At 40.0% G+C, this 11,541-nt stretch overlaps 1 protein-coding gene across 1 annotated transcript; it reads left to right on the top strand.

The window, feature by feature from the left end:
• The first annotated feature begins 5,291 nt into the window (after positions 1-5,291).
• On the top strand, positions 5,292-10,503 carry LOC113038086 (uncharacterized). Its single transcript, XM_026195292.1, has 6 exons — positions 5,292-5,488; positions 7,308-7,525; positions 7,928-8,015; positions 8,120-8,732; positions 9,594-9,753; positions 10,364-10,503. The coding sequence occupies exons 1-6, from the start codon at positions 5,292-5,294 to the stop codon at positions 10,501-10,503; spliced, it is 1,416 nt and encodes a 471-aa protein (XP_026051077.1).
• Positions 10,504-11,541: the final 1,038 nt, after the last annotated feature.

Here is an 11,541-nt window from a genome sequence, read left to right as displayed (position 1 = left end):
GAGGGGTCTTTAGAGGTGCAGTCGTTGGTGTAAAGAGAGAAGAGCAGAGGGGAGAGAACACATCCCTGAGGGGCACCAGTGTTGGTGGAGCAGCTGTTTGATGTGAATTTCCCCAGTCTCACTAACTGTTGCCTATCTGTCAGAAAGCTGGTGATCCACTGACAGATAGAGCTAGGAACAGAGAGCTGGGTCAGTTTGGTCTGGAGGGTTGTTGGGATGATGGTGTTGAAAGCCGAACTAAAGTCCACAAACAGGATCCTCACATAAGTCCCTGTTTTGTCCAGATGTTGCAGGATGAAGTGCAATCCTATGTTGATTGCATCATCCACGGACCTGTTTGCTCGGTAAGCAAACTGCAGGGGGTCCAGTAAGGGTCCAGTGATGTCCTTCAGATAACCCAGAACCAGTTTTTCAAACGACTTCATGACGACAGACGTTAGAGCCACAGGTCTGTAGTCGTTAAGTCCTGTTATCTTGGGTTTCTTTGGGATGGGGATAATGGTAGAGCGTTTGAAGCAGGAAGGTACTTCACACAACTCCAGGGATCTGTTGAAGATCAGTGAAAAGATGGGGGCCAGCTGGTCAGCACAGATTTTCAGACAGGCTGGTGTAACACCATCTGGGCCTGGTGCTTTTCTTCTTTTGTTCTTCTTGAAGACCTGGCGCACATCATCTTCACAGATTTGAAGAGCAGTAGGTGTGGAACGGGGGATTGCAGGAGGTGTTAATGGTTGTGCAGGGAGATGGTCAGAATGGGTGTTGGGGGTTTCAAATCTGCAATAAAACTCATTCAGGTCGTTAGCAAGCCGTTGATTAGCCTCAGTGCAAGGGGATGGTGTCTTGTAGTTTGTGATGGCCCTCAGTCCTCTCCAAACTGAAGTTGAGTCGTTGGAAGAAAACTGGTCTTCCAACTTTTTAGCGTAGTTCTTTTTAGCCGCTCTGATCTCTTTGTTCAGTGTGTTCCTGGCCTGATTGTACAAGACCCTGTCCCCATTTCTGTAGGCATCCTCTTTGGCCTGACGAAGATGTCTGAGTTTTACTGTAAACCATGGCTTATCGTTGTTGAATGTTAAATAAGTCCTGGTAGGAATGCAAACATCCTCACAGAAACTAATATAGGATGTTACAGTCTCTGTGAGTTCGTCCAGATCGGTGGTAGCAGCTTCAAAAACACTCCAATCAGTGAGGTCAAAACAAGATTGTAAATCCTGCTCCGTTTCGCTGGTCCATCTCTTCACAGTCCTTACTACAGGTTTAGCAGATTTAAGTTTCTGTTTGTAGGATGGTATAAGATGAATCAGACAGTGATCAGAATTTCCCAAAGCTGCTCGTGGAACAGAGTGATATGCGTCCTTTATTGTAGTGTAGCAGTGATCCAATATATTACTGTCTCTGGTGGGACATGTAACATGCTAGGACATGTAACATTATAGCGACAAAAGTATTCCGAATTCCGAGTATGGGTCACCATACTTGGCTGTATGTCACGTCACTCACTCACTCAAAAGACACCCTTGGCTGCTATTTGGAATCAATTGCCGCCAGCTTTTTTTTTTTTACTAATAAAGCACCCCGTCAACTTTTACTTGTCAATAAAGACGCCAAGTGTGAACGCCCTAAATAAATAGTGTTTTAGGTTTTTCAGGAAGATGTACCAACAGTGGTGTTACCTACATACAATAGCCTACAGAAAATTAATAAAGTAATCAAATGTAAAATAACTGCTGTATACGGTCATTTCGGAACACACGCACAGGAGGCTACCATTGATGCGCGGCTTGATCCAAAATGAGCGGGTGCCTGCGGTTACGAGTCATCCAAAAATATTTTTAATGATATTCAGGTCGCGGTCGGTCGGGGCACTTGAAATACCCTTGTAATTTATATAGTACTAAACACAGTTGAGAAAAACATAGGCCTACACTTTATTGGCTAAATAAATGGCGCGAATAGAGTGACCACCTGTCCCGCTTTGTTGTACTGTACAGAAATTTTACCCTTTGTCCCGCCTCATTCAAATTGAGCATCTGTCCCGCTTTTTCATTCGACCCTGAAAATACACGGATACGTCCAGGCGTACTGTTAACTAGCTCCAATAGTTCAGAGGAGAGCAATAAAATCGTTAGTCGAGAGGCTGAGTCGTACATCAATCAAACTGTTGAGTGGTGCATGAACGCCTTATCAAGAATCTCAAATTGGAGAGCATGCGCGCTGTTCAGTAAGGTTAAGCAGCCATGGCCAGTGTGGCCACGTAAAAGAGAAGATGCACTTTTAATAGCGAATGGACCGCTACATGGCTACTCTTGGTTAAGACCTATAGATGGCAAAGCAGAGAGAGCTTTTTGCATTTTATGCAAAAGCAGTTTTTCAGTGGGTCATGGTGGAGAATACGATGTGAGCAACATGGTTCATGTGAGTACCACAGATAAAAAGCACATCATCAAGAAACATGAAAATCAGTGCAATTGTTTTTCAATAAACCAAATGACCCACAGGCTGACAAAGTTTGGGCAGCAGAAGTGACGAGCATTTATCATGCCGGACATGACTGCAGTTAACAAGTTAGCCCCAGTAATTATTCTAGATGTAATCCATATGAAATGTGCATTTCTCTCTGGTGTTCATGGCGAGTCCGCATAGTCAACTTCATCTTAGCAGCGACACAGACAACACCTATGGAAGTTCTAAGCTGCCATGCATTATAATTTTTTTTCCTTTTTGTTTTCTCGTTATAACGACTTAATTTTCTCGTTATCTCGACCTAACGAAGTTCGTTTTCTCGTTATAACGACTTATTTTTCTCGTAATCTCGACATAACGAAAGTTTGTTTTCTCGTTATAACGACATGACAGTTTTACTGTTGCTATAGTAACGAACTCAACTTTGACAGGCATCTGATGGACCATGCAGGCGCTCTTACTGTAGCCTATATTTCAGCAAATTTAGCTTCGCCTAGGCAATAAGGTCTACAATACTGTATATAAATAAAGGCTGATCAATCACTGTTGATTTTTCCAGAGACAGTACAACGAACGTTTTGTTTTTGTAATTAACATGTTTAAATGACAACACTGCGAAATTAGAGCTGCTCGGATTAAACTCACTTTTCATTTTTCCTTTATTTGAAATAAAATTATATATAATTTGTAATTTGTAGTAGTCATTATATGATGTGGCAGATATCATGTGTGTTACAAGCTTCTGTTTGAAAAGAGCATCCATGTGTAGGACTACGTGTAGTGTGTGTGTGTGTGTGTGTGTTTAGAAAAAAACGATTACAACATTAAAGAACAAAACTTAATTGAATTAGCCTATGGATTTTACATATACATCACATTTCTCATCAATATGGTTAACAATAAAGATTAAGGAAAAGAAGCACATCAGCCTACATCGTTAAATCCCGTCCTACTGTAGATAAACAGAATACAGTGATGTCAACCTTGGTTTTGATAAGCAGTTATTGTATGACACAGAACGCGTTGGTGAAACTCATGCATCTAGCAGGAACTTAATACACAAAATATTCATATTGATTCAAGCATTTAACATTTATGAATTAATTAAATGTCAGTAATGAAGACTGCACAAATTATAGCAATCACGAGGAAGGTCCGCGTACAGTAAAGTGGATAGTGTACAACTCCCCATCAGTTATATTCAGGTCTATAGTGCCACCTGCTGGCGCTGTTTTGTAACTTCTTAGAGAAAATTAATTCGTTATAACGAGAAAACGAACTTTGTTATGTCAAGATAACGAGAAAATTAAGTCGTTATAACGAGAAAACAAGAAGAAAAAATATTATAATGCATGGCCGCTTAGAACTTCCGTAAACACCAGTTTACAACAATTAAATGAGTCCTTGCTAATTTAAACACATTCACAATCATTACTTTAACCGGTTCTTTGTGGCAAGCTTTATGTGTGCTGTCATAACGCTTATTATGCTGTAGGCTATAGTCTATTTAAGTAATTAAATTAATATAAAGGGGCGACTCATTTACTATTTAAAAAAAAATGCAGGTTAGGAAGCAGGTCGGGTACAATATTTTCTTTTTTTTTTTTTTTTTGCAGTCCGAGTTGCGGGCGGGTTATTTGAAAACATCGCAGGTGCGGGTTGTTTATACATTGACCCGCGCATCACTGGAGGCTACCTAGAGAACAGTATCTCTTTCTTGGCATAATACGCTTTTAATAACACTGTTTAGTATCAAGCTCGTCCCACAGTTTAGCAACAACAGACTGCATTCTACAATTGTCACAGTCCCTGTACTGTCTTTTATGTTGAAGTATATTCTTATTAACCTTGTTAACCAGTCTATTCAAACCTCTGGGCTTCAGTTGTTGTTGCTGTTTGTGTATTCCTGTCATTGTCCCCGCCTCCATAAGAATCCCTAAGCAACACAAGTTTAATAGACAAACATAAATGCAAGATAATCCAAAAACAGGGGTAACAGCTACAAAGCGGAGGCAGGGGAGCAATGTTGATACCCAAACAGCAACAACGAACAACTGAAGCCCAGAGGTTTAAATAGACTGGTTAACAAGGGGCTGACAAGGGACAGGTGTTGGTGATTGATGTCATGGGAACTAATAAGGGTAACTATGGTGACAAACAAGGCATAAGGAGAAACCGGAACCAAACACAGGAAGTGAACACAGAAACGATGGGGAACTAAGAATTTATTTCAACATAAAAGTCCTACCAAACACAAGACAGTACAGGGATTGTGACAACAACACTCACTTATTTGGCTGATTTGGTTTGGGCTTTTAGGGAGGAATGAAAGTGCACCGCTGTGAATGAAAGGAAGGTGCATGGGACAGAATGCAGCAGCTGCACAATAATCGTTTTGCGTCGATTATCTTGTTTTCATAATCGTTGGAAAATTGGAAATCAATTCCGATTAATCACACAGCCCTAACTCCTACGCATATAAATATCAATAATTAAATGCTGAAATTCTAAACTCTCTTCCATTATGCATATTTTTGATCTCAAAACTAAATATAATAGGTAAATGATGACTCGACTTAACTGCTCCAATAGTTGCATCCTCGGGGGTCTTATTTTAAGGCTGCATACGTCATTGAGATGATCTCATTTAAGAAAAGTAACCCTTAGATTGCAAATTACCTCACTAAAAATAACAATACATTTTTATTAAGTTTGCTTTTCTTAAATAAGACATCCTTAAAGACATAATCAGCCTTCAAATGCGACCTCTGGAAGACGCAGCATACAGTACATATCGCTTTCTGCCCCTGGTCTCTGTGTGTTGTAGTGAAATGGATTACCTTAATGGCAATTCACGGAAAAGGAGGAGAAGAATCAAAGTCAGAGTGCAGCAGCATTTAATGAATATTGCAATGGAGGCTATGGAGCAGGCAGATCAGGCTGTGGACCAGGCAGTGCAAAATATTGAGGACAATGCTGATGAAACTGTAAATCTGGATTTTGATGTTGATACTGACGTTGATGACTTGTACATTGGAAGTGATCCTGATGAAGATTCTTGCTCTGAAAATCCTGAAGAGGAACCCCATAGTGATGCAAAAAAGAAACTGGCTGAATGGGCTGCTAACCGAAATGTATCTCATTCTGCACTTTCAGAACTATTAGGTATTCTTTTGGAGCTAGGTTTAGATTTACCAAAGGACCCCAGAACTCTCCTCAGTACAGTGAAAGAATGTGATGTGAAAAAGATGGGTCAGGGTAGCTACTATCATTTTGGCCTTACAAGTGCAATAATTTCAGAATTGAAAATTACAAGCGAGAGTGAACTGACAACAGATACATTGACTGTTCGTGTGAATGTTGATGGATTACCTCTTTCTAGAAGCTCTAATATGCAGTTGTGGCCTATATTAGGTCAAATAGTTGAATTACCAAAGGCAAATGTGTTTATAATTGGTGTCTATGCAGGTCCCTGTAAACCTGAATCTGTAAATGACTTCATGCATGATTTTATAGAAGATTTAAAAGTTGTCACAAGAGTTGGTGTAACCTTTAATGGTAAACACTACAATGTACCACTGCCAGATGCGTTTATCTGTGACACTCCAGCAAGAGCCTTTTTAAAATGTGTCAAAGGACATGGTGGCTACAGTTCTTGTGAGCGTTGCACGCAGTATGGCATTTATCTTGATGGTAAAGTTGTGTTTCCTGACATGGATTCAAGCCTAAGAACAGACACTCAGTTTGATCAAATGTTTGATGAAGAGCACCACCACTCTAAATCACCTCTCCAGGGCCTAGGCATCGGCATGGTTTCCAGTTTTCCTTTGGACTATATGCATTTAGTTTGCTTGGGCATTGTCCGTAAATTAATTGCTCTGTGGTTCAAGGGACCATTGCAGTGTCGGGTTTTATCTTCTACTCTATCTGCTATCTCTGATCACTTGAAACTGTGTAGACCAAGCTTACCTCGAAGCTTCTCCAGAAAGCCACGTTCTTTGTCTGAGTACAGCCAATGGAAGGCTACAGAATTCAGGCAGTTTTTATTATATACAGGGCCTGTTGTGCTTCTTCAAAGATTACCACATCAACAGTACAAAAACTTTCTTTTGTTGTCATCTGCTATGAGAATACTTTTGTCTCCTATGTGTAGAGAATTCTATGGGTATGCCCAAAAATTATTAAGATGTTTTGTTACCAACTTTGAGAAGATATATGGGACAAAATATCTGGTTAACAATACACACAGTCTTCTACATTTAGCAGATGATGCTAAAAAGTATGGCCCTCTGGATTCAGTTTCATGTTTTCCATTTGAGAATTATTTGGGACAGTTGAAAAAAATGGTGAGAAGACCACAGAATCCTGTGCAACAAATTGTCAGGCGTGTTTATGAAAGGCAATTATTTGCTCACATGTCCGAAGAAATGCCTGAAAATGTTAAACTGACACATCCTCATGAATTTGGACCAATGCTGACAGAATTTACACTGCATCAGTATGTTCAATACAAAATGTTCAAACACAAAGACACAATGATTTCAAGCTCCATTGGTACCAATTGTTTTGAACTTGAGGGAAGAGTTGGGATTGTGCGGAACATTGTGCATTCCACTGTGACTGGAGGAACACATGTGGTGTATGAACTTTTTCAGACAGGGACATGTTTTTTTCAACTACCCCCTTGATTCTACATCACTTGGAGTCTGTCTGCTATCAAAACTATCTGGTCAGCTTTCCAGTGCTCCAGTGACAGACTTCACTAAACCGCTGCTTTTATTGCCTCTTAATCATATGTTTGTGGCTTTGCCTCAGCTACACAGTACATGATTTATTGAACTCTGCAGGGTGTCCTCGTTCAGTGTTGTGGAGTTTGTGGATGAGGTTGACTTCGATGGCTGCAAGAAAATGGACATAATTCCATCCGAGTGGTTCAAGGGGACAGAGAGAAAAGTATGCTGGTGGCCACCAGTCTCACTATCCAATGTAACGAAGGCTGTAAAAGAGCACACACCACCAGCCAGCAACTGGATAGCGTGTAACATTCGTGTAATGGGAAACGCAGGTAACTGATTTTCCTCCTTTATTAAATATAGTAGAATAAATAATGCTATACTTTGCTTCTGTTAATTAGTTATTTGACCCTTGAACTCTTTATGTTTGTGTTCATTTCTTTACATCTTTGTTTTCCAAAGTAATACATAAAGGGCTGATATAACTATAGGTTTTCACTCCTACAGGATCACACCAGGCTTGATACAGTTTATTAATTAAATTAAATCAGATGTGCTCTTGATAGATAGCAAAGAAAACCTGCAACCACAATAGCACTTTGCAAATAAGATGTGAAATCTGATTTATATTTATTTGCATATATTCTGGAACAAATGTTGCATTCGTGGTACTAAACGCTAATGTGAATTTCAAAATCTGCCTCACTCCTTTTATGTATCATTGTGTTTTATAGCATCTTATGCCGAAGCTAGGGTTAAACTCCACCAAGCTGAGTATTCATCAGACTTGACAGACACAGAAAATATCTCAAGAAAAAAAAGGTAGGTGTTATTTGGAGCAATGCAGGTCAAATTCCATGCACTCTAGAAATAATATGAAGGTCGTAGGTGAAGTGTGTCTTATATGTTTGTGTTAACTTCTCTAGGCCAAGTGCAAAAATCCTCCAGAGTCAACTGAGCACCCAACTGCAATCAAGTGAGAATTCAGATTCTTCAGAGGAGCTTCCACCCACTCCACCAAACCAACTCCTTTGGCCAGCAGTGAGAGAAGTGAGCAATAACTTACAAAACCCCACTGCCCAACGAGGCACCAGCCCCACAGCTACAATTACCAGCCCCACAGCCCGAGGAGTTGCTAGCTCCCCAGCTACAGTTACCAGCCCGACGGCCAGAGGAGTGTCCAGGCCCGCAGCCCGAGGAGTTGCCAGCTCCCCAGCTACGGTTACCAGCTCGACGGCCCGAGGAGTTGCCAGCTCCCCAGCTACAGTTACCAGCCCGACGGCCCGAGGAGTGTCCAGCCCCACAGCACGAGGAGTTGCCAGCCCAACTTGTGAAACCATGTTCACTAAAATTCTAACAGTTTTAGAAGAAGTGAAGGAGACACAACGTGTTCATGGAAAGATGTTGAATGCCCTGCTGAAAAAGCAAGACGGATCAATGGTAGAGGTTCCTGAAGGAGTTGTCTTACCTCTGAAAACCCAGGCTGACCTTGAGGCTCTTGATCAGAAGCTGGGGGATCGTAGTGTCATGTCTGCTGTTGTAAGTTTACATTATGCTATAAGGCCTACAATTTTCAACCTGTCCTTCAACCAATACGCTCGGATAGGTTGTTTGTCCAAATCCCTGAAATACGACCCATCAGAGCGTATACTACAATTGCACCCCTATCGGCAAAAGATCGTTTTCATAATAATATTTTGTACTCTTGTATTTGCAGTCTGGTTTGCCTTTCGTGTAGCTCAGTTGGTAGATTATTGCGTTATACCTTGACATGTAATCATGCTTTCATGGGTTCGATCCCAGGGAACGGACGTGCACGAAAATGTATATGCACAATAAATCATAATGATTTCTGTGAGGGTTAGGTTTAGGGGTGGGGTTAAGTGTGGTAATTCGAACGAATAAGCAACCTATTAAAATATGTAGGAAATACTGTGAGATCGGTGTAAAAAGCCCACACATTCCATTTAAACAAACATGCGTTTTGATTGGTAATGACGTTATACGTAATTTCATGACGATAGACGCAACGCGATACTGTCATTATTTTTACGCCCGCTAGATGGCACTTAACTTTAAAACGTAAATATAGGTTGTAATAAGTTGCTTGCACAAACAACCTATATGGTCGTTTTTTGTTGGAGGACAGGCTCACAATTTTATTTTAATTGATAAATTGTTGTGGTTTCTTTTTCTTTTTTTATTGCTATACCTTTTTAAGTCTAAAATAAAGTTTAAATTAAAGTATTTGTACATAGATTGCAAATTACCATTTGATATAAAAATATCTATTGCAACTAATTTTCTGTATACTTTCAGGAATTTCTTTTATTAATCTTAGCTTATTGTTTTTGCAGTTTATGTAAACCTTTGTTTTCTATCTTTGGCTCTCATCCTTAGGTTGCCATGGTGGCAGATGTGGGCGGCGCAAGTATAGATGACGCAACGAGAAGAATGATGAAATACGTCTTTTCAAATGAGCTGGCATTGGAGTACAATTTGTTTGGCCGTCATGGGAAAAAAAAGTTTAAAGATTTGCGTATTTTCAATGTTGTGTATGGTAAGTAAATTAACTAAGTAAAAACTTCAGTTGTTAATAATGATCTTAAATTTGATGGTGACAATTTATAATACGTTTACATTGGTTAATGCATTAACTACTATCAGCTAACAGTGAGCAATGCTTTTGTTAGAGTATTGTTCATTATTTAATGAAAACACAACTAACCATTGTTAATTCATATTAGCTCAGGTTCATTAAACTATACTGTATTAACAGCTAAAATGTTTTATTTTGGTTATGTATTAGTAAATGTTGTTCATTAACATGAACTAAGATTAATAAATGCTTTAGAAGTATTTGTCATTGTTATAAAGGTAATAAACTAACAAAAAATAGAACGTTATTGTAAAGTGTTACTAATTTCATTTTAAAATCTGCAGACAGATTGTCTGCTGTTACAGTATAATTATTTACTGAATTCCATACCTTCCAGTTTCCTCCCCACATGCCTACTTAATCCTGTAAAGCCTGACATATGAAAATAATAGTCTGAATTGAGTCATCCATAATGTGATTATCTGCCGCTATTGATCCGCGGCAAATTGATCAGACCATCCCTATTTGTAAAATTAATTTGTTTTTATTAAAAATTCATTTGTTTTTGCAGAGGCTCTTAAGAACAACCCCCTGACATCAAAGGTCAACCAGCAAGAAGCTGAGAGGGCACTGTCAAAATGGTTTACTGGAGCAAGAGACAGAGGAGGACAAAGGGCATCAAGAATGCACCAAAAGATGGCTGCAGTTTAAATTTGACTGAAAAGGTTATAAGTAGCTGCATCTAGCTGTTGTAGTTATTGTATTTTTTTCTGACAATCGTGTTCTCAAATATGGTGGGTTGGCAGCTTTCCCAAACACTCATGGCTGGTTCTAAAATAGTTTTGTGCCATTGTGACATAAACATGACATGATGGTTAGTTAAATAAAGCTGGATTTTGAACATATTTCAGTCTCACTGTGTTCTCTACTGCTTTAAAACTTGTATGTGTGGTGTTGCTCCTCATTTAGATGGAACCCAGATGATCCCTAGTTGGGCCACATGCATATGATTCCTAGTTGGGCCCCACCTACAGCCCTGTAAAATCCTGCATAAAACCTAAATGAGTAAGTTGCTTGGGCCAACATGGAACCCGTGAACAAACCCACTTTCAGCCCATATTTCAGCCCATGCAGTAACCTTGTAGTACCCACAAAAAAAAAAAAAACTAAAGCTGGGACCACGATGGGTCTTATTACATTTTGCCCAGTAAGGAGCCCAACTGTTTATAAGCGCCATTCTATATGAAACCCATGTGGGCAGTTGGCATGGGGCCATTACTGAACCCACAGAAAATCCCATACAGAGCCCATTTTTCAGCCCATTTCAAACCAACATGGGCCCCACATACAAATATTGACAGCTTGGACCGAGCTGGGTTTTGCGCATGTTGCCCACTTGGGTCCCATCTAGTACAAAGTGCAATCCTACATGAAATCCACCTGGGAAATAAACATAGGGCCATTATGGAACCCACGGACAATCCCATACAGAGCCCATTTTTCAGGCCATTTCAAAACCACAGGGGCCTCGCATACAAATGTCAACTGGGTTAAAGCTGGGATCGAGATGGGTCTTGTGCATGTTGCCCACTTGGGTACCACCTAGTACCAAGTGCAATCCTACATGAAATCCATCTGGGCAATTAACATGGGGCCATTATGTAACCCACGGACAATCCCACACAGAGCCCATTTTTCAGCCCATTTCAAAACCACATGGGCCCCACATACAAATGTTGACTGGGATAA

This window comes from Carassius auratus, chromosome 21 (genome assembly GCF_003368295.1).
Source record: "Carassius auratus strain Wakin chromosome 21, ASM336829v1, whole genome shotgun sequence".
NCBI classification, from domain to species: Eukaryota; Metazoa; Chordata; class Actinopteri; order Cypriniformes; family Cyprinidae; genus Carassius; species Carassius auratus.
Note: the sequence above shows the minus strand (reverse complement) of the source record. Positions and strands in the feature narration are given on the sequence as shown.

What these genes read in the sequence shown, in the direction of transcription:
- LOC113038086 (XM_026195292.1), top strand. Translation starts at nt 5,292, where the DNA reads ATGGATTACCTTAATGGCAATTCACGGAAAAGGAGGAGAAGAATCAAA. An exon ending in TCGTGTAATGGGAAACGCAG is followed by an intron (nt 7,526 to 7,927) that starts GTAACTGATTTT and finishes TGTGTTTTATAG; the next exon opens with CATCTTATGCCGAAGCTAGG. An exon ending in AATATCTCAAGAAAAAAAAG is followed by an intron (nt 8,016 to 8,119) that starts GTAGGTGTTATT and finishes TAACTTCTCTAG; the next exon opens with GCCAAGTGCAAAAATCCTCC.